Source organism: Microtus oregoni, unplaced genomic scaffold, assembly GCF_018167655.1.
Source record: "Microtus oregoni isolate MIOR12 unplaced genomic scaffold, Mior012 000103F_ref0000194, whole genome shotgun sequence".
In the NCBI taxonomy this organism is placed as follows: domain Eukaryota; kingdom Metazoa; phylum Chordata; class Mammalia; order Rodentia; family Cricetidae; genus Microtus; species Microtus oregoni.
The window spans coordinates 2,347,429-2,370,199 of NW_024544717.1; the positions used below are offsets into that span (position 1 = coordinate 2,347,429).

A 22,771-nucleotide genomic window follows, 5' to 3' on the forward strand; every position below is an offset into this window, starting at 1 on the left:
CAATAGGCGAAAACTTGCTTTAGGTCACACAGTGAAACACACTCAAACAGTATAAAGGTCTCCTCTGGAAATTTACTCAAGAGAGTTCTATTCAACAAAAGGAACTTTTCATCACAAAGGCTTTAACATATGACCTGGACAGCCTTCTGCTGGATTTACAGTTAGCTTCATTATTATCTGCATTACTACTACTCAGTAAACCTGCATGGCCTGTACTTTGAGTTGACCCCACAGATCATAGTGCACAGGACCAGGGATGGAAGCTTGACCCAAGCAGAATCTTTTGGGGAAACCAGAAACTTTTCCTTGACCAACTATCTGGAACCCTGCATGAACTGAGGATACAGAGCGGGTCCATTGGGTCACTTGTTTGCCAACACAGGGACAGCACTTTGTGAAAGAGAATGAAGTTAAAGAAAGTGTAGGGATAAGTCAACATAAGACCCTAGAAAAAGAAAGTGGGATAGAATCTGCAGATAGTATAGACATGAAAGGGCTCCCATTTCTATTCCCAGATCCTGGGTATTTCCCCAAATTTTCATGTATATTCTCTAGTGCTCCACTGCTATGACCTCTTGTGTACTTGGGCTTACAGGAAGAGTTTCTGCTATTTTTCAACAAGGAGATTTAATAATTGCAGCCAATTCAATTAGCAACAATGATGGGTGTGAACGGGAAATGAAGACAAACTATAAAGACTATGGATAGGCAGAATTATCCAAGTTATTTGTTCTTTGATTCCAGTAATTTTTTTTCTGTATCTGTTGTTTTATGTTTTATTCTTTTCTTTTTTTCCTTTTTAAATTGATTTTTATTGAGCTCTACATTTTTCTCTGCTCCCCTCCCTGCCTCTCCCCTCCCTCCCTTCAACCCTCCCCCAACGTCCTCATGCTCCCAATTTACTCAGGAGATCTTGTCTTTTTCTACTTTCTACTTCCCATGTAGATTAGATCTATGTATAAGTCTCTCTCAGTGTCCTCGTTGTCTAAGTTCTCTGGGATTGTGGTTTGTAGGCTGGCTTTCTTAGCTTTATATTTAAATATCATCTATGAGTGAATTCATGTGTTAATTGTCTTTCTGTGTCTGGGTTACCTCACTCGACTCTGGTAAATTTTTAGAGTCTTCAACAGTTTTAATTTTGAGACAAGTTCTCACTATACAGCCATGCTATATTTCTTCTGGCTTTCTATGTTTGCTATCTCTATTAATTTTCTGTTTTGTTCATAGAAATTGATCTCTCTCACATCTTTTATTATTTGAGCATATTCTTCATAGTTATCTACAGTCATTTTTTTCCAAGAAATCTGACATAATGTCTTTGACATAGCTGGATATATAGGTCAGGGCATGTTTATATTTATGTTCATAAAATTTGGGGGAATTTTTAGCTATTATGCCTTAAAATATTCATTCCATCCCCTTTTCTTCTCCTGTGACTTCTACGTTGCATGTTGGCCTGTTTGATAGTGTCCTACAAGTCCTTAATACTATTTGCTAAAAAATGTGCTAATAATGGAAATCAGAATCTCCCCCTTCCTCTAGGGTTAACTGTATTTTTAAAGAGTGTTTTATCTTTTTTCCTGTTGTGGGTTGTCTTTGTGCCAAAGAACAGCCTGATGTGCAAACTTAATGTCTTCTTGGATCTATTCAAAACTAGTGCCTTTCTTAGAACATGTACTGTCAATTTCTACCTTTCCTTATATATTGGGATATTTAAATTATACAATGTTTATACAGAATGTAAAGGATTTCATTATAATATAATAATAATATAAAATATAATAATATATGAATAAGTGTACACTGGATCATATTTACTTTTTTTATCATTTATTTTTCTTCCCCTTTAGTCATCACTGCAGTTAGCTTCTTTTTTTTTTTTTTTTTTTTTTTTTTTTTTAAAATATTTGTTTATTTATTATTTATACAATACTCTGTCTGTGTGTATGTTTGCAGGTCAGAAGAGGGCACCAGACCTCATTACAGATGGTTGTGAGCCACCATGTGGTTGCCGGGAATTGAACTCAGGACCTTTGGAAGAGCAGGCAATGCTCTTAACCACTGAGCCATCTCTCCAGCCCTAGTTAGCTTCTTAAAAATGCTATTTTACATTGGTGCTGGGGATCTGAACTTAGGTCCTCATTCTTGCATTTTATCCATTGAAACATCTCCCTAGCCTCTGCAGTTACTTGTTCATGACCTAGTTGAGTATTTAGCTTTCAAATGAATAACAAGAACAAAAAGGAGTGTATAAAAAGAAAAAAAGGAATTGCAAAAAAAATGTAGGGATAGTTTTATGCACAATTTGACACAAGTCAAGAATTATCTAAAAGGAAACTCAGTTAGGAAAATAGCTGCCAGTGTTATGGTGGCACATGCCTTTAATCCCAGCACTCAGGAGGCAGAAGCAAGCAGACCTCTGAGTTTGACCATTTTGTAGACCATCCTAGTCTACAGAAACAAGTTCCAGTACAGCCAGGGCTATACAGAGAAACCCTGCCTTGGGAAAAAAAGATAACAAACAAGAAAAGAAAATGGCTCCATAAGATCAGGCTGCAAACAGACAAGTCTGTAGGGCATTTTCTTAATTAATTAGTGATTGACTGAGGCAGGCTCAGCCCATTGTGAGTGGTGCTTCTATAAGAAAGCAGTTTGAAGCTGGGCAGTGGTGGCACATGCCTTTAATCCAAGGACTTGGAAGGCAGAGGCAAGAGGATCTCTGTAAGTTCGAGGCCAGCCTGGTCTACAAGAGCTAGTTCCACGACAGGCTCCAAAGCTACATACAGAGAAACCTTGTCTCGAAAAACAACAAAAAAATAAAACAAAAGAAAAAAAAGCAGTCTGAACAAGCCATGAGGAGCAAGCCAGTAAGCAGCATCCCCTCCATCAACTTCTGCCTCCAGGTTCCTACCCTGCTTAAATTCCTATCCTGACTTCCTTCAGTGATGGACTACAATGCAGAAGTGTAAGCCCAATAAACCCTTTCCTCCCCAACTTGCTTTTTGGTCATGGTGTTTTCTCACAGCAATAGAAACCCTAAGACAGGCAACCACAATGAATCCTAACTCTGAACCTCTATGATAAACAGCAGCAATTAGAGAACAAAGCCCTGGTATAGACAGGGAATGTTGATTTATTCCAGGAACATGTTACAGGCATCTGAGATGAGCTAGGTTGGGGGCTGGTTAGCAGCTACTGTGCTAAGAGATGAAATTGATCAAATTAACCACAATTTACTACCCTAGCTGTCCTCTGGGATGTTGCAAGCCCTTAGTAGTCTCCAGAATTCAAAAACAGTTACATCAGACATATTCTGTCAGTTTAGTTGTTATCTAAGTGGGAAGACTGATTCCTGTTGTCTCTTACTCTGCTGTTTCCCAGATTCCTCTAACATATTAGAGAAGTTAACCTACTTTCAGCAATCATTTGGTTATTTGTAAATTTTTAACACTTTATATATTACAACAAATATCCACATCAGAGATTGCTGTATATCTGTTCATAACTTTCTGTAGAATAGAGTCCCAGAAGCAGAACTGCTTAGCATTTAATAGAATTTGATAAAGTGGCCTAAATAAAGTCTAACATTTTATTTTTCTGTCAACAATGTGCATAGTTTGGAAAGTTTTAAAATTTTTGGTTCCCCTAATTCTCAATAAAGCTTGCCTCACAACTTTATTATACACAGTGGTTGATGACTTCATTCAGTTCTGTGGCTTCAGTACTAGCCACCACATTCTAATGGATTTTACTTCTAGCCCATAGTTCCCTTGATTGTGCTAGCCTGTGGTCACCTCAGTAAATGCAGTTGGATTGCACCCAAAAGTTAAGCTTCATATACCTGATTTCTCTTTCTTCACTTTCCTATATCCAAATAAACCTTAAGTTTTACTAATTTACATACTCCCCCAACCTTGGTAAAGGAATCTTCTTTTCTTGGCTAACCAAAAATGACTTTATTTCCTTCTTCCACTTGAATCTCCATTCCCACAGTTAAGCCATATCATCATCTATCAGCAGCACTGGCAGCAGGAGCAGTGGGACACGGTGATGAGGGCACAGAGGAGATCAAAAAGTGAGACACAACGGAGTAGGGGCATTAAACACCAGAAGAATAGAATTTTTGAAGGAAGATAATCTAGGTTGAATATTGCTCAACATTTCTACTCTCTGCCAACTGCAGCTACTGGCTGGGTTTTGTTTTGACCCATTGGTACCACTTATGCTTAGCATGTTTAAGGCACTGTGTTTGACCAGTGACATCGAGGAGAAAAGGAAAAAAGAAATAAGGGCCAGAGAAAGTTTGGCAATCAAAGCTCACATTGCTCTTGCAGAGTACCCAAGTCTGATTCCAAACAGCCACATTGGGCACATACAATGGCTTGTAACTTTAGCTAAAGGGATCTGATGTCTCTGGCCTCTGAGGGCACCTGTGCTCATGTGCACATACCTATATATACAAACAGACACAGAAACATACACACACACATAGATAAAAATCTTTAAAAAAAAACCCCTCTACATAGGTGGCAAAATTAAAACTAAAATCACCATAAGAATCTGTGATAACAAATGCAGTTAATATCAATCTTCTTTTCCTGGACACAAAACGATTTTAAGGGAAATGAAAATGATGACATCACCCACCAGTAATGGGAAAAAATGAAGCTGTGGACAAACACTGTTTTGATTTATTAAACCTCAAGTGAATGTCTCTTTATCCTCCCTGTGAGTGATGGAGTTACATTAGTTGCCAAAGTCTTCTTTTTTCATTACATACCTTCGTAAATATTGTGGTCATCCTGGTTCACAGCCATCTCCTTCAGACAGTGTATCAGTGGAAAAGAATCCCCATTCCCAACAATGCTCAAACTACCATATGTGTAATTCTCTCCCCAGTCCCTCACTAAGCATGGGTTTCAGGGGTTACAGGAGGGAATTTACAGGGAAAATAACAATTCTGAATGCTTTGCGATGCCTATTTTCCAAGGGAAGGAACACCACGCCCTATAAAGCCTGAGAGAAACAACCTAAGAATTCTCTAATGGTCTTGCATGAAAGATTAGTCATCTGAGTGCCAGAAAGGGCATGTAACTCATCTAGATTTGTTAAGTCACTGGGCTTAGGTCTGACTCAGGTCCTGACCGCAGCTAACTACTGTCAAATCTCTGTCCTAGCACTGAGGAACTGATTTTCACAAGCAGTTATGGAGTTTTGTGATATGGAGACTCAGAAATGATGAGAGTGGCTGTCTGTTCACATGCCCTTCAGTGGCTGCTCAGGATGGAAACACTGACCTTGAGCATTGTAAGAAAAGTAAACCAGACTAGCTTGGGACTATTGCCATTGTTCCCTTCCCATGTAACCCATTTAACCCCATTCAGTTTCCTCATTTTGTTTTTGTGACACTTTAGTTTTGCTCCAACATTAAATGGAAGATAATAATGCATGTAATATGTATGGTTTAAGAAACCATTATTGAAATCACACATGTTCACTGCATAGGAAAGAGCAGGCTAGTGCCCAGGAAGATCTCATCTATGTTGTCTCCTTTTGTTTCCCTCCCATTTGAGTCTCCATCTGTCACATGCTGTTGGTTGAAGTTTCTGTCCTGCCTGCAAGTTCCCAAACAATGTCAGGGGTCATAAGAGTTTACAGAGGTGACAACTAGTGTTTTGTATAAGGCTGCTTGTTCACTTTCCGGCCACCCAGACTCCCGAAGCAATCACACAGACACTATATTATTTGAATCACTGCTTGGCCAATCACTTAAGCGTATTGCTAGCTAGCTCTTATATCTTTGGTTAACCCATTTCCATTATTTTATATTTTACCATGAGGTTCGTGGCCTACCAGCAAGGTTCCAACTGGCAGCTGGCATCTTTCCCCTCTTGCAGCTACATGATGTCTCTCTGCCTTCTGCCTTCTGCCTTCTTTCTCCTGGCATTCCATTTAGTTTTCCCCACCTAGCTCTGTTCTGCCCTGCTAGAGGCCCAGGCAGATTCTTTATTCATTAACCAATAAAAGCAACACATAGACTGAAGGACTTCCCACACCACTAGTATTCAGATGTCAATCCACCAATGGGGTGATTATCTGATGGAGATAAATCCTGCCCAGGCAAGGCCTGCAGGACCATAAACTCTGGAAACTGTTGCTCATTTTTGCTAAAGCAGCTTGTTGTTACCCCAATACCTGCATTGTAGTGTGTAATCTCATGTGATGTGCATATGTAATCTCATGATTACATCTCAATCTTATGGGTACATATATCTGTCAGTGGGCAGGAAGATAACTTTTCATTTGGTTGCATAATTTTGATATACAGAATATATGCTGGGACATGCTTCATAACTAGATATATTTGTCCTATGAGGACTGTAGACATTTAAAAGCCTGCTTTGGGCTGGGTGGTGGTGGTGCATGCCTTTAATCCCAGCTCTCAGGAGGCTGAGGCAGGCAGATCTCTATGAGTTTGAGGCCAGTCTAGTCTACAGAGTAAGTTTCAGGACAGGCTCCAAAGCTACATAGAGAAATCTTGTCTTGAAAAAAAAAAAGCCTACTTTATTCCTTTTGGCTTATTCTAACTGCACACAATTAGCTCACTTTCACCTCAGAGCAAGTTCAAACAAGATTAAAGGCTTTTTGCAAACGGATCATAAATTTCAAATTTTACAGCTATGCACAAAGAGCTGCAGATGTCCAACCAAGATTACTTACTGCACAAAGCACCCTAAGAAAAGCATGGTGATTCTTTTCTTGCCAGTATGTTAACAAAGGACCTACGACTCAAAGTTTATCGCACTGGACACTGTACCCCTGCCCTCTGGTCTCGATCTTACTCTTGTAACCTTGGACCCTTGTTTTGCCATGGCAAGGGCTCAGCTCCTATTGCTTACCCTAGGAATGTGATTTTGACCAATGAGAAGTAACTCTTGCAATTTCTTTATCACTTCGAGGCTCCTGGGAGAGAGACAGTTTTTAGGCTGGAAAAGAAAAAGAAGCTAGAAGGAATTAGAAGTAGGACAGGAAAATTAGAATAGAAACAGAACAATAAAGAAACTAATTCAGAAAAGCACATGAGAGATAATTCACTCTCAGAAAAAGTTCTTTTTGCTTGTTGTAGCTTCCAATCTGAACCCTGAAGAGGACCGTGGTTGAATCCCAAAGGTTCTCGTTAAGACACAGAGGCTTAATATTAATTATAAATGATTGGCCAATAGCTCAGGCTTGTTACTACCTAACTCATATTTAAATTAACCCATATTCCTTATCTATGCTTTGCCACATGGCTCATTGCTTGCTACCTCATTTTCTACATATCCTGCTTCCTCAGCTGGTTGGTATCTTCTCTGACTCTGCCCTTCTTCCTCCCAGCATCCTCAGTTTGGCTGTTCTGCCTATACTTTTGGCCCAGCTACCAGCCAATCAGCATTTTATAAATCAATTCAAGTGACAAATCTTCACTGTGTACAAAGGGAGTATTCCACAACAGTGTGCTATGACAGGGATTGGGTGAATACCTGATTCTGCCAATGAGCAAACAGAAAATGTCTATTTTCATTTACTTTATTTATTTTTGAGAGAAATCTCTCTATGTAGCCCTGGCTATCTTTGGACTTGATATGTAGACCAAGACGGCCACAAACTCAGTGATCTGCCAGGCTCTGCCTCCTGAGTGCTGATTAGTGCCATGCTCAGCTATTCTCAGGTTGCTTTAAAAGTGGGGCAAGCAGGGTGGTGACGGTGCATACTCTTAATCCCAGCACTTGGGAGACAGAAGCAGAGGCATGTGGATATATATTGCTGTTGCCCCTGGTTGCCCCTCAGAAGTAGAAGATAAATCTCTATTGCTGAAGACATCAGGCAGTTTGGACCTAGAACCAGGACCCAGAGTTCTTGAGCTGGAACTGATGTGAAAGCCTTCTTCTTGGAAACTAAGCTTCCTTGGTACTAGAAGGTGCCATGCAGCCATCCAAAGGAGGGAATCAACCAACAGTACTACCCAGCTATGACACCTGTGAACCACAATAATGACTAGTAATAATAACTTTAAGGAGGCATGCAGTAGCAGCACAGACACATTGTTGGTACCAAACAGCTGTCTAGCTGGGCTGAAGACCTGCTCAACAAGAGAGAAATCTGGCCAAGCAAGCAGTGAATATTGGAGGAAACCCTACAACTGATAACTTACGAAACCAGCAAAATCTCTAATTTCATTCTAAATATTTGTCCTTATACCCATGGGTATGTGCTGTCCTTACCTTCTCTGAGATGAGAGACTTTTCTTCTTTCTACAACAGATGGAGGCCATTACAGAAAACCACAACAGATTAAAATGCAGAATTGTGGAGCACAATCTCTACTGATACATCTACAACATAATTGCTACAATGGCTTGGGGGCCATTGTGGAAGAGGAGACAGAAAGATTGTAAAAGACAAAATAAAGAAAGAAAAAAAAGATGTGACAAAATCCAGAAGGTAGTAGAGGGGAAGAAAGAACAGGAATTGAGAGGAGGAGAAAACTCCAGAGATGAAGAAGGAATCAAATACAGTAGAGTTTACTGCTTTGTTATAAAACAGTAGTGTAAGATATTAAATTAGGAGTTAAAGGGATTGAGTGAAAACTTAGGAAATCAGAACACAGTTATTTAAGGAGCTCTCTGTTTTGTTGTGTGCGTAAAATAAAAGAAGCCTTGTTTTTCTGAGCAAATATTCAGGAATTATAAGAATTATGAATAAAATAAAATTCTCTATAAAACTATGGTTAATTTTAATACGACATAGCAGCCTTCATATCTACTAATATATCTACAAGGCATCAACATTTATAATTTCCTGTCTGTCACTCAACAATATGTCATGTTCATTCTTCTAAATTAATAGATTTCCTCTTGAAATACAACAACAGAAAATGCCACACAGACATGCCCACAGGTCAATCTGATCAAGGAAATCCCCCCACTTGAGACTTCCTCAGATAACTCTGGGCTTTGTCAAGTAGACAGTTGTATCTGACAAGTAGGCACCACTCCTTGTCACCTTGAACATAAACATCACCTTAAGCCATAATATTTTCTTTCTTGTCACCAATATCACATATTGATATCATAGTATAAAACACAATACAACTTTAAAAGTCCCACTCTGAAGTTTAACTGTGGGCTTCTAAAAAATACTTACTAAAAAATATTTCCTTACTCCAAAAGAGAAGATATAAAAATAATCACATTAAGCAAAACCAAAGTCTATCAGTATAGATCAAATCCTGTAGCTCTGGGCTGTAGAGAGATGGCTCAGCGGTTAAGAGCACTGCCTGCTCTTCCAAAGGTCCTGAGTTCAATTCCCAGCAACCACATGGTGGCTCACAACCATCTGTAATGAGATCTGGTGCCCTCTTCTGGCATGCAGGGATACATACAGACAGAATACTGACAATACTGTACACATAATAAATAAATAAATCTTAAAAAAAAAAAACCCAACAAATCCTGTAGTCTATGTTTGACATCAGGGAGTCACCCATGATGTTTTGGCTGCAAAAGGCTTCGGTGTATCCATTTCTTCAGCTTTGCCATCCACAGTACATTTAGTTTACTAAGACGAGCTCTACTTCACACCTGCTGCTTCCCTTGGTAGATTTCACAGAGCTGGCATCCCCAATATCCTGGGGTCTCCACTGCAACTGAGAAAGTACCTTCCACTGGCATCTTTTGGCCTCTCTTAAGGGACTTCAGTGACCTTGCGACCCAGATTCCCTACATGACCCTTTCATGCTTTTAAATCCAGTATAATGTGGGAGACTCTTAAACATTATTTGCCAAATTCTGCTGCCACCTTGATGTACAGTCTGGGCCTCCCATTGGACCATAGCTTCTGTATTCTGACCCTAAGGGAATACTTTCCACAAGAAGTGAGAGCCTCTTAATAAAACACAGCTATGTTTTTCAGCCTCTGCTAATCAGCAACCAGCTTCACAGGAAAGCATAGAGGGCTCAATTCACTAGTATTAATTTATTGTTAATCAGTTAATTTTTCAGCTCTAGTTAAACAGCAACCAGATTCTATATGAACATCCCTAAAAGACTTTTTCTTTCCTCTGAAACTTCACAATGACCTCCATTGTCAGCATTTCTCCCTCACAATCTTCACTACCCTTCCTCCCCCAAATAACATGGTCAGGACCATCACAGCAACACCCCACTTCTAGCACCAATTTCTGTTGTCATTTACTTTCTGTTGCTGTGATAAACATGAAGATCAAAAGCTTTCCTGGTGTAACAGTCCTGCCTATCCTGGAACTCACTCTGTAGACCAGGCTGGCCTTGAACTCACAGAGATACACCTGCCTCTGCATCCCAAGTGCTGGGCTTAAAGGCATGTGCCACCACCGCCCAGCTCACAGCTTGCTTTCTTGTACAGTCCAGGATTATCTCAGAGACCGTGTTGCTCACAGTAGGTTGGACCTTCTCACATCAGTCACAAACCAAAAGACAAGTCCCCAAAGGCATAACTACAGACCAATCTTAAGGAAACAATTCTTCAACTTAGGCTCCTTCTTTCAGGTGTCTCCAGTTTGTGTTGACTAAATACCAACCAGTCTAAGTGACTTCAGTAGTAAGTGAAATAAATGTCCTAAAGGCTTACTCCCTGCTGGCATGGCTGATACTCACTTTCTGCAAAGTATTTGGTGGCAAACATTATTCTTTCAGTGCGCTAGGGTAGCCAAGTTCTAGGACATAATTATGCCTACAATAATGAGAGAGAGGGAAAAACCATAACACCAGCATTTTCCATGTACTAGGGTGGTTAAAACAGTTTCTGAAAAAAAGTTCAAGTAATCATCCATTAAACCACAAACTTGTAGAGCATGGCCTCAGAAATCTGAAAATTGTTTTTTTTCCAACCATGTCAATCTCAGCATGATAGTTGTTATTCCTCCTCTATGCCACTGAAGAGTTACTTTTGTTTAAGGAACCAGAAAGATGGCTTAGTCATTAAGAGTACTGGCTGCTCTTGCAGAAGATCAGGGTTCAGTTTCCTAGCACTCACAGAATGGCTTACGGCTGTCTGTAACCCCAGTTTCAGGGGATATGCTGTCCTCTTATGGTCTCTGTGGGCAGTGAATACCCATAGTAAACAGACATATATGCAGGCAACACACACACACACACACACACACACACAAAATCTTTTTTTAAGAGTTTTTAAAATTTATACTGTTTTAAATAGTTATTCCTTCCTCATCTGGTTATAAAAAGCAAAAACACTGTCAAAATGATGAATTACATAGAAAAGTTAAAATTTTATCATCTAGTAATAAATAATAGTTTGTTTGTTTGTTTTTTTTTTTTTTGAGACAGGGCTTCCCTGTTTAACAGTCCTAGTTGCCCTGGAACTAGCTCTTGTAGATCAGGCTGGCCTCAAACTCACAGGGATTCACCTGCTTCTGCCTCCCAAGTGCTGGGATTAAAGGCGTGTGCCACTACCGCCTGGCACTGTTAACAATTTTTATTTATCCCTTTTAATCTGCTCTTCAGAAAGATGTGAAATTATACACATCAAAAGATAATGCATATATTGTTTTGGATATTTCAATTTTCCTCTTGGGATATAGGAGACAACATCACATGCTAGTATTAATGTTACTTTAGTTTCCAGAGAGCTCTGCAGTTCACTGTTCCAAATATATAACTGGGTTGCCTTTTGCTTTTCTATAAAATCCACACTTAGAGTGCTTCAAAGTACTACCCCGAGGCACATCTCTGCACAGAAAGATGTTCCTATAACGCATTTCTAGAAGTGACTCGTGGGCAGACAATACTGATTTTTATTAGCTGTCCTCAATATAACCATTTCTGTTTGCCATGAACACAATTCTCCTTCAGCGAAACAACAGGCATGTTCCAAATCAGGCTGTGATTTATGATTACCAAGTATGTGAGATTTATCTGGATTATTTTAAAATGATGATGTTCATCCTACCTCTAATGTTCTGTCTGAACATTTCACACTGCAGATGATAGCATACATGTCAATGAACACTTATCGACTATTACTGACATTGAAAAACTGCTTCCCGCTTCCACCAACCACTGGCATTCCCTACAAACTACAAGTCTACAACCCTGTCTCAAAAACCCAAAAATAAATAAATAAAATTAAAGGCATTTATTCACTATTTTCTTGTTTCCAAATTGATATTCAGATTTCACTATAATTCACTACACAAATTACTTATCTGTATGTTAAATCTTCATTTTCATTATTTCCAAATTTCATATCTATGTGCCTTGATAGCAGTTGACTTTCACGTACTACGTTGAATACTGACTAGGCTTTTCCATTGAGTAACTCAGGCACCAAGAGTCAGCAGTGCTGGGTTTGACCCTGATCTATTTCTAACTTACTTATGGGGAGATGAAGAAATCTGAGGCCAAAGCACAAAGAAGTAATGAGAAGCCTTATTGCTCCCTTGTACATTAAGATATATATATATAATATACATATATATGTATAACACACACACACATCTAGGTGTGGTGGTGCATACCTTTAATTCCAGGACTGGGAGTCAGAGACTGGTAGATCCTCTGTGAGTTCAAGGCCAGCCTGGTCTACATATTGAGTTCCAGGTCAGCTAGGAATATGTATGTATATGCATAAATATGTGTGTCTTTATGTAAGTATATATGAAGTCAATATTTTTGAGACAGGGTCTCATGTAGCCTAGGCTGGCTCAAACTCCATATGTGGCCTAGAATAATCTGAAAATTCCATGCCTCTACCTCCTAAGTGCTGCGATCATAGGTGTGTACCACTACTAAAAGTTTGTAATTTCTAATGGCATTAATATGTAACCAGTTTTTGTTTCCTTAATACGGAGAAATTTAAGTCAATTTAAATATGACTGGAGACACATGCAGCCTTTAGGTGAGTGAGAACACTACCACTACAAGCTTGACAAATCTCAAGTGGTATATTGGGTGGTTTGAACTTTAAAAGCCATGCAGTTTTTCCTGCAAACAGCCTAGGAAAGCCACCAATCTGTCTCAAATCACTCGTGTGACTCTAGTCTCCCCAACCCCCACCTGGACTTCCTGCAAAGGAAATGTCTCCCCAACCCCCACCTGGACTTCCTGCAAAGGAAATGTCTCCCCAGCCCCCACCTGGACTTCCTGCAAAGGAAATGTCTCCCCAACTCCTGCCTGAACTCCCTGCTGATGTTTTCCACTTTTCCTGTGCCTTACAAAAAACTTTCCCTTGGAAACCATTTTCCCTGGTTACTTCTTTGGCTGATTTTTCCACACAAAGAACTGAAAGCATTTATCCCCAAGGGAAGCAGCTATTTTAGATCTGACTAAGGAGTCAGCTAATATTTTCAACTTTCCCTTCTGTTCTTTGTTTTTAAAGAGAGTCTGGTTTTGTTTCACTTTCAGCGGGAGACTTAAATGACATCAAGCAAAGCCTACTTAGTTTAGATTTCCAGGTAAACATGTTTTAAATCTTAAGTTTCTACTACAGCATGTGGCGTGGTTTTATATCTGGGTATTTTGTGTGCAAATATGTTGAATCCTTAAAAAAATTGTCTCTGTATTAATAGACTGAAAAGTTAAACGAATGCTTTGTTTTGCTTACTTGTTTCTGTTCAGGATGACTTTACCCCCAGTATTTCAAATGTTAAGGAATTATAAACTATTTTCATATGTTTAGATAGGATTATGTGATGAGTAGAATATCAACTGATTTGAAACTTTAATTTTCTCAGTTCTAAAGGAACATAAATATTTAATTAAAGCATTTTCCTCTTTAAGTCGGCTGGATAACATGAAGGATAACTTGTGACTTCATAGATAATATTGAAAATTATGGATACTTTTAAAGTTTACTTAAGAGAAATGAAAAGTATTAATGGAGAAAATAAGTCAATCAGAGTTTATAGATATTCAAATTTTGGATAAATATAAAAGGTCAAAAAGTAAAAGCATTACTTGATGAAAGTAATATTGTGATTAGAGTATCTAGAAACATGATTATAAAGTTGCTTATTAAATAAAAAACTAAATTCATTCTACATCCAGTGAATATCAATTAGTATTGAGAGCCATTTCTTTCTTTTTCTTTTCCTTTCTTTCTTTCTTTCTTTTTCTTTCTTTCTTCCTTCCTTCCTTCCTTCATTTCTTTTTTTTTTTTGAGACAGGGTTTCTCTGTAGCTTTGGAGCCTGTCCTGGAACTAGCTTTTGTAGACCAGGCTGGCCTAGAACTCACAGATATCTGCCTGAGGGCCATTTCTTAAAATATATTTAAACTAGATACTAAGTTTGATTAAAGTAAGACAGTTTTGTCAATTTACTTCTATAAAATCTATTTAGGTTTCAGGATTAAGTAAAAGTGAGTTCATTTGGAACAGGGAGACAAACTAAGAAAGGGGGTCTCAGGATGGCTATCCTGGGAGAGTGGCAGCTAGCTAAGCAGACATTCTCTCCTAGCACTCACCCAATTCCTTGACAAGTGGGTGTTCATAGGAGGCTAGATTTTTCATGACCCTCATATATTACACATACGACTGTCAAGAGAAAAGACACTGTACATGTACGCGATACAGAATGTTCATATTGTGTGTCCATTAGGGCCCACTGCCCTAATTAGCAAATCCAGTGTTTTGTTTTTTGTTTTTCAAGATAAGGTTTCCATCTGCTCTGCCTCCTGAGTGCTGGGATTAAACGCGGGCGCCACCACTGCCTGGCTAGCAAATCCAGTGTTTCCTACCCCCTGATCCCTTGGCTTACATCTTCATTGCTTTCCTACAGTACTTCACTATAAGAGTTGACTCCATGCTAGGCGGTGGTGGTGCACACCTTTAATTCCAGCACTCGGGGAGCAGAGGCAGGCGGATCTCTGTGAGTTGGGGCCAGGCTCCAAAGCTATAGAAAAACCCTGTTTCGCATAAACAAACAAACAAACAAACAAACGAATGAATGGAAGAAAAAAAAGAGTTGACTTTAGGTGCCAATATGTTTGTTCCTTCTTTATATTCTGCAAACTAGTTTTTCTGAAACTAAAGCAGATCATGAAACTTTAAACATGATTTAATGTCAACGACCTAAAATAATTATTTTCAAAAGACTGGAGTACTTATACAAATACCCTGCACCAAAGTTTGATGCTGGAGTTAACATCAAGACATCTCCAAGGTTGTTAGCTGCAGAGTTTAGATGATTTAAGGGCAAGTCCATGAGGGTGAAACCAGGTAAAGCCTGGTTTAGGAGATTTTATTAGATAAAGCTACATAAAGAACTACTGAGATTCAAGAGGAGAAGCCAAATATACATTGTGCCTTCTTGTCTCTCAAGTTCCTAGAAATAATAGAAGATAGAAGATTCATTAGCAACATGTGTGTGTATATGTGAGCACACACACACATGCGCTGGGAAACAAGAAGAGCTCCTTATAAGGCAGAAACTGGAAAGTCATTCAAGGGAAGACAGAATAAATTTAAAGATGGAGAATGGGGCTGGGGATGTAGTTTAGTGTTATGGTGCTTGGCTAGCATCTTTAATGCCCTAGGCTTCATTCTTTCATCCCTAGTGTTGGGTAAGAAATGGAGAATGGTGGGATAAATCTTTGACTAAGCATGGAAAAGAATTAAGCACAGAGAGTTCATCAGATAAGAAAGGAAGTTTATGGGTTTAAAAAATTTTAAGGAGGAAAAAAAAATCAATGTTATTCCTCATAGCAAACCTTACAAATGCTAAAGACATACTAAAAAGTAGAACATTTCTACAGGAAGGTAGAATAAAAATGCTTTCTACAAAGGGACAAGAACTGACTCACTACAATACTTCAAGAATGGACCAAGTTGGGTATGGTAGCTAACACCTGTCATCCTAACACTTGGAGGCAGTGGCAGCAGGACCACCACAAGTCCAAGGTCAGCCTAGTCTACATTGTTAGCTCTAGGCTAGCCACATTATATAGCAAGTCCCAGTAACAAAGAAAAACAAAGAATGAGAGAAGAGAAGGAAAATACTCAGCTGGTATCTGAAAAGTATTCAGGGAAAAATTATTTCGAAGCTATAATTCTAGTTTCAACCAAACAAGATGTTTTCAGACATTTAAGATTCACAATTTTTTTTACCACATCTACAAGAAAGAAATCCATATTTTTGCAAAAAACTAAAAGTATCTGAAGGCGCTTCCTCTGGCAAGGAAAATGGATCTACTCATCTGCTGAGAACAAACAAGAAGATTAAAAAACAGAACCAGTATTTGGAATAAGACTGAAATCCAGACTGCCTCAGGTCTGAAACTGCTTTGCTTCTGCAAACATCTTTGGATTCCAAAAGAGGTAGCTGAGAGTTTGATAGAGCTTTAAAATAGCTTCACAAGGCTGGGAGAAACACAAAACAAAGACTAGAACCAGCAGTAGGGGCAATGAGATTCCTGCTTGTGACATTATCAAAATAAGACCCACAGTGTGATGATACTGGATCACACAGCTACAAATCACTTGATGTATTATTTACTGATAGTCTCTGTAACACCACATTCAAAATGTGAAAACCTTCTCTACACAGAACATACATTACTCCAGGCCTTAATCTTTGATGAGTGTTTATATAATGTCTGGCATGAATTCAGAAGGCATCAAAGGAAGAGTTGGAAGAACATGACTAAAGTTCTAAAGAAAGATAATAAGCACAAACAAAAAGAGGGTTCTGAAAACCTGATCTTCAGATAGACTTAAAGACAAACATGATTAAATATTCAAAGAGTAGAATATGATGTCAAAAACTGTAGTATAGAATTGAAAATAAAAATAGCTTACTGAAAACTAAAATACTGTAAAAGAAATAAGGAGGCCAACAGATGAATTTAATAAAGCATAAACCACAGCTGAAGAAAGTATTAATGAGCCAGGTCACTTAGACTTGTGAGAATAAATCATGTGACAACAGAAGAACAAAAATACAAAAAAAAAAGAGACATGGAAGACATAATGAAAAAGTTATCACACAAATGACAGTAGTTCTTAAAAGAGTTCTTAAAAGAGTAAAGTGCTAATGCATAGACAGATGAGGGCTTTAAAAACAACAATAACAAAACAAAACAACCCAAATCTGACCAAAAAAAAAAATTCAGCATAATTCCAGCACTCGGGAAGCAGAGGAAGGCAGATCTCTGAGTTCAAGGCCAGCCTGGTCTACAGAATGACTTCCAGGACAGTCAGAGCTACACAAAGAACACCTGTCTCAAAAAACAAGCAAACAAACAAAAAACCAAAAACAGCATGCATTCATGCTGTATCATGTATCCCAAATGTAATAAAATTGAGGAACCACACCTTCTATGTGAATGGTCAGAAAAAAATGCTATTTTTAAGGAAGTGGTTTGAGTTATGACTTCTCAATTCAACCAACAAAGAAAGGCATGGTGCCATACTTCTGTGATCTTGCGGGAAGTCGAGGAAAAAGGATTAGAAATTTAAGGTCATCCATGATTATCAGTAAGTTTGAGACCAGCCTGGGCTCTAGGAGACCATGTTTCAAAACAAAACAAAAAGTAGAATCAATACAAACAAAAAGATAGGAGTGGTATCTTGAAAATGTTAGCCACTATTAACCTAAAAATCTACCCAGCAGTTGGGCATTGGTGGCACATGCCTTTAATCCCAGCACGGGGGAAGCAGAGGCTGGAGGAGCTCTGTGAGCTCAAGGCCAGCCTGGTCTACGTAGAGCGAGTTCCAGACAAGCTCCAAAGCTACAGAGAAACCCCGTCTCTTATTTGTTTGTTTTTTAGACAGGGTTTCGCTGTAGCTCTGGAGCCTGTTCTGGCACTAGCTCTTGTAGACCAGGCTGGCCTCAAACTCACAAAGATCCACCTGCCTCTACCTCCCAAGTGCTGGGATTAAAGGTATACGCCACCACCACCCGGCAGAAACTCTGTCTCAAACAAACTAGAATCTACCCAACAAACATGTACTTTGAGAATTAAGTATGAAAGCATTTTCAGCTGAAAAAAGAGTTGATCTGCAACAGAACTGTACAGAATGAGTTACTGTAAGACATTTTTTTTGAATGAAAAGGAAAATCTGAATAAAGATCTGGAGACACAGGAAAGAATGATAAGAAAAAGTACAAGTATTTAGGAGAGTCTAAGAAAGTGGCTCTCAAATGTGAAGCAGGTTGTTTGGTAATGTGTGGAAGTACTCTAGGTTGTCATAACTGGAGAACGTGCTAGTGAATGAGGCCAGGGGGCCCAAATATTGATAAGAGGTTCAAAATGTCTGATCAAATTGGTTTTTTGATACAGAGCAATGACAACAATCTTCTTTATTATATATTTATTGTTTGTGTTTGTACAAATGTGCAATGGTGTATATGTGAAGGTCAGAGGATAACTTGGGGAAGTCAGTGGTCACCTTCCATTGTGTGAGTTCCTGGGGTCAAACTCATGTTACCAGGATTGATGGTAAGCACCTTTATCTTGCCTGTGCCCCAAAAATAAAACAATCATTTCATCATAATCTATAATCTCTCTATATGGTATGCTTAACATATGTAGAGAATTAAAGTATATGATAAAAACAGCTTTTATGCCAGAAGGAGTAACTGGAATTAAAGCCACAGAATTGCTCAGAAAGTGGCAAAAGTATAACATTAAGCATAAGTAGATTGCATGTTCCAATCAAATACAGCGATTGTCAGACTGCATTAAAATCCAAAGAGTATATGAAAAGTATACTATATGAAAAGTATATGGAAAGGCTACAAAAATGCCAAGCATACATTACCAAAATTAAGTAGCTACATTAATAGACAAAGGAGCTCTTACTGGAGCACTAATGGAGATAAGGAAAGCCTCTACCTAATGATGAAAGTGCCAGGAAAATAAGACAACTCTGAAGCTGGATAGGCCCATAACATAGCTTTAACCTTGATTAATAAACTTGACCAATCTAATTTATAAATGCCAAGCAACATAGGAGGCAAACTGGTAAGTTAAAAAAGAGACTCTACTAATAATTTATTTGTAAATTTGAAAATAAAATTAAGAATATAAAAATGCTTCCAAAAGATGTGTGACTAAGAATGTTCCTGAGTAGCCAGGCATGGTGATGTATACCTACATGTACATGTAACAACATGTGGGACGGAGAGGCAGAAAGATGAGGAATTCAAGGGTAACTTCAGCCACATAAAACAGCAAAGAATAGACTAGACAGTAGTGAAACCTGTTTTTTTTTTAAAAAAAAGACTAAGAGAAATATTAAACTATCAGATATCAAATTTGTTGAGTAATTTACAAGATGAAAACAGGCTGAATAGACTACTTTTGAACCTACTGACGTGTGCCCACATGCTCAGAATTTCTTGCTGACTGGGATGAAAGAGGTTGGAGTATAATATATAGACTTTTCCCATTTATGTTTAAATAAATAAATTTCATTTATATATAATAGATGTTTAAATATATATGAGTATATGTATCTAGAAGAGGTCATGAAAGATACACTGAATTTGCCAGGCAGTGGTGCCACCACCGCCCAGCTTATTTATTTATTTTTTATGAGTGCTTATGTATGCCTTTGCACAATGTGCATGTATTACCCTTAGAGGTGAGGCATCAGAATTCTAGGTACAGATAGTTGTGAACTACCATGTGGATGCTGGGGAATCGAACCTGGGTCCTCTTTCAGAACACCTAGTACTCTTAATTGTTGAGCCACCTCTCCGGCTCTTAGTTTTTAAAGTTATAATTACTATTTACCATGTGTGCATGGGAATGTGCATACATATGCACGCCACAGAGCACATGTACTGGTAGGAGGAAATGTTTGGGAGTTATTTCTCTCCTTCCATTATGTGGGTCTCAAGAATGTTAAGTTTTTTTTTTTTTGTTTGTTTTTTGTTCTTTTGTTTTTCGAGACAGGGTTTCTCTGTGGCTTTGGAGCCTGTCCTGGAACTAGCTCTGTAGACCAGGCTGGTCTCGAACTCACAGAGATCTGCCTGCCTCTGCCTCCCGAGTGCTGGGATTAAAGGTGTGCGCCACCACCGCCCGGTGGATGTTAAGTTTTTTTGGCGAGCACCTTTACCTGCTAGGCCATTTCACCAGCCCTTCTTTTGCCTTTTTAACAAGAATGAGAGACTGAATCAACAGTGTCATACATGCTTTAAAAAATTCTACCATAAGCTACAATTTTGTCACCCAGGCTGACCCCAATTTTCAACCTCCTGCACTGGACTGAATTATAGGTGTGCCACTATGCCTGATCCATATGGTGAATTTTTGCCAAAACACCTGGTAGAATTAGGACTAGATTTGTGACAAGTGTGCAGATCAATTTGAGGAGAACTAAGAATTTAGCAACCATGAGCCATCTGATCCATATATAGGGTAAGCATTTTCATTATAAAGGTCTCATTCCATTTCTTTCAGCAGCACTTCAGAGATCCTTTTTCAGAGCAGATACCTGTCCACAACTGGGAATGTGAATTCCCTATTCTTTGAAATCACAGAGAAACAATCTTGATTTTTAGATTGATATTATACCTGAAACCTGACTGGTTACAGCAGATTTTTAAGTAGAATCCACAAGATTTTCTATATTTTTGAAAAAAAATTATTTTACTTTTTCCTGTCTAGACTAAATGAAATTTCAGCAAATACTGGTTTATAATTGCTAAGTCAGCAACTATGCCCTGTTTCTCATTAAAAATAAATCTCTAGAGACTATAGAATGTTATTTATCTACATCTGGATATTTTTAAAAGTACAATGAAGGGTTTTATTGAAAGGTAGAGCAATAGCTTCCTGAAGTCCTGGATCTCTTTTGTTTACTGGTTTGTGCCACTACACTTGCTAGAAAACCCAGCAGAGCACTGGCAGAGGTGAGAGAGTCCTCATCCTAGAGCTTTACAAGAAAACATTACATTTCACTATGAGTTACTGCTAAATGCAAGCTTCCTATGCCAGCAGAGTCAATTGGTGAGCTCTGGGTTCCGTGAGAAACCCTGTCTCAAAAGATAAGGTGGAGAGTGACTGAGGAAGTCACCTAGTGTTGATCTTGTTCCTTGATATGCACAGGTGCACACATACACACCTCCCCAACACACTCTAAAAAAATGCTATTTCACAGTCACTTTTATAAAGAATAATCATGCACTGCTCCCCAGCAAAAACAAAACAAAATAAAACAAAACAAAACAAAAAAAAAAACAACCCACAAGTAGTGATGAAAATAACAGAAGAGGTGTGGGTGACACTCTAGCAGACAGGTAATGAGAAGCAGCTGCCCAAACTCTACAGCACTTTAGGAAACGGGTCTGCTGCTGCAGGCGTTTGCATTTTACATCTATGGCGGATTCAAGATTATAGTAACTAAGTGAATAGTTAGGACAGAGAACAAATAATCTAAAAAGGGTTAGATATTTACTATTTGACCCTTTATAGAAAATCTTGGCTCAGATCTTGTCTAGAGATATAGATATCCCAAAATCTGATGTGGCAGTAATATTGACTGATTCAGACCACACATCACACTGATACTACTCCCAAAAGCCTGCCTGCTGCTTCATAAGCCAACTAGGTCAATTTTCTGAAGTAAAAATGTAGTCACTACTAACTTGAAATTTTGTTTCCCTTTAGAAGTTTGTTGGTGAAAAAAAATCAAACATGAAGCATGCAGTTTTGTTTTGTCTCATTCTGCTTATCATTTTCCAAACTGATTGTGAACAAAGAGAACAAGGTACTGGGAAGCAGAGGAGGAGGATACATCAGAGAAGACTCAGGAAAAGCTCCTCACTCCACCACAGAGCAAACAGGCAGCTTGGAAATCAGCCAACTGCAGCAGCAGCAAAAGCTGCATTACCCACTACCAACTCTGACTACAGTGTGGAGGGAAACTTAGAATCCCTTCTAAGTCCTCTTGGAGCAGAGTCAAGTTACAATGTGTTACCAGGTAAGAGAATGTATGAGGGGGAAACATCTCCATGAACTGAACTCTCTAAAGGGGGAAAATTAAGTTTTTGTGCTACCTTTTGATATATAAACACAAATTTTAAAATAACTTTTAAAAGTATTCAAGGGGGCTGGAAAGATGACTCAGTGGTTGGGAGCACTGGCTACTATTCCAGAGGACCCAAATTCAAATCCCAGAACCCTCTTGGCAGCTGACAACTGTCTGTGGCTCTAATTCCAGGGATATGACATGCTCACAAAGACACACAGCCAGGCAAGACATCAATGCACACAAAATAAAAACAAATATTAAAAGCATTCAAGGAAAATACATAAATTATTGAGAAAAACCTATTTCACAGTATAAAATCATAATTATATGAGTACAAGTGATCATATTAATAATATAAATAATATATATCAATTAGCAAAATCCCTTTCACTTATAATAACATCATCTAGAGTAGAAGCCAATCAAATGACTTTGATACAGGGCTATTTAAACAGTTTCAACACAAGGTTTTGTTAGGTAAAATGGAACAAAAACCACTGATTTTATTTTATACAGAATACTGATTTTTTTAATTTGTTTTTTCAATACAGGGTTTCTCTGTGTAACAGCTATGGCTGTCCTAATGCTTGCTCTGCAAATCAGGCTGGCCTAGAACTCAGAAGTCCACCTGCCTCTGCCTCCTGAGTGCTGGGATACTGATTTTTTGTTATTGTTTTGTTTTCAAGACAGGGTTTCTTTGTAGCTTTGGAGCCTGTCCTGGAACTAGCTCTTGTAGACCAGGCTGGTCTCGAACTCA

General features: G+C 38.6%; 2 protein-coding genes across 2 annotated transcripts in view; one reads left to right on the top strand and one right to left on the bottom strand.

The window, feature by feature from the left end:
- Nucleotides 1–22,771, bottom strand: part of LOC121443260 (centromere protein P-like) — a 191,543-nt gene that overhangs the window by 24,194 nt on the left and 144,578 nt on the right. The gene's annotated exons all lie outside the window — the stretch shown is intronic.
- The window catches only part of LOC121443254 (extracellular matrix protein 2-like), a 30,847-nt gene continuing 21,397 nt past the window's right edge, over nt 13,322–22,771 (top strand). Inside the window, exons 1-2 of the mRNA XM_041644941.1 lie at nt 13,322–13,491; nt 21,651–21,963. Coding sequence (XP_041500875.1) covers nt 21,678–21,963 — 286 coding nt within the window. The 5' untranslated portion in view covers nt 13,322–13,491; nt 21,651–21,677. The remainder of the gene's footprint in view (nt 13,492–21,650; nt 21,964–22,771) is intronic.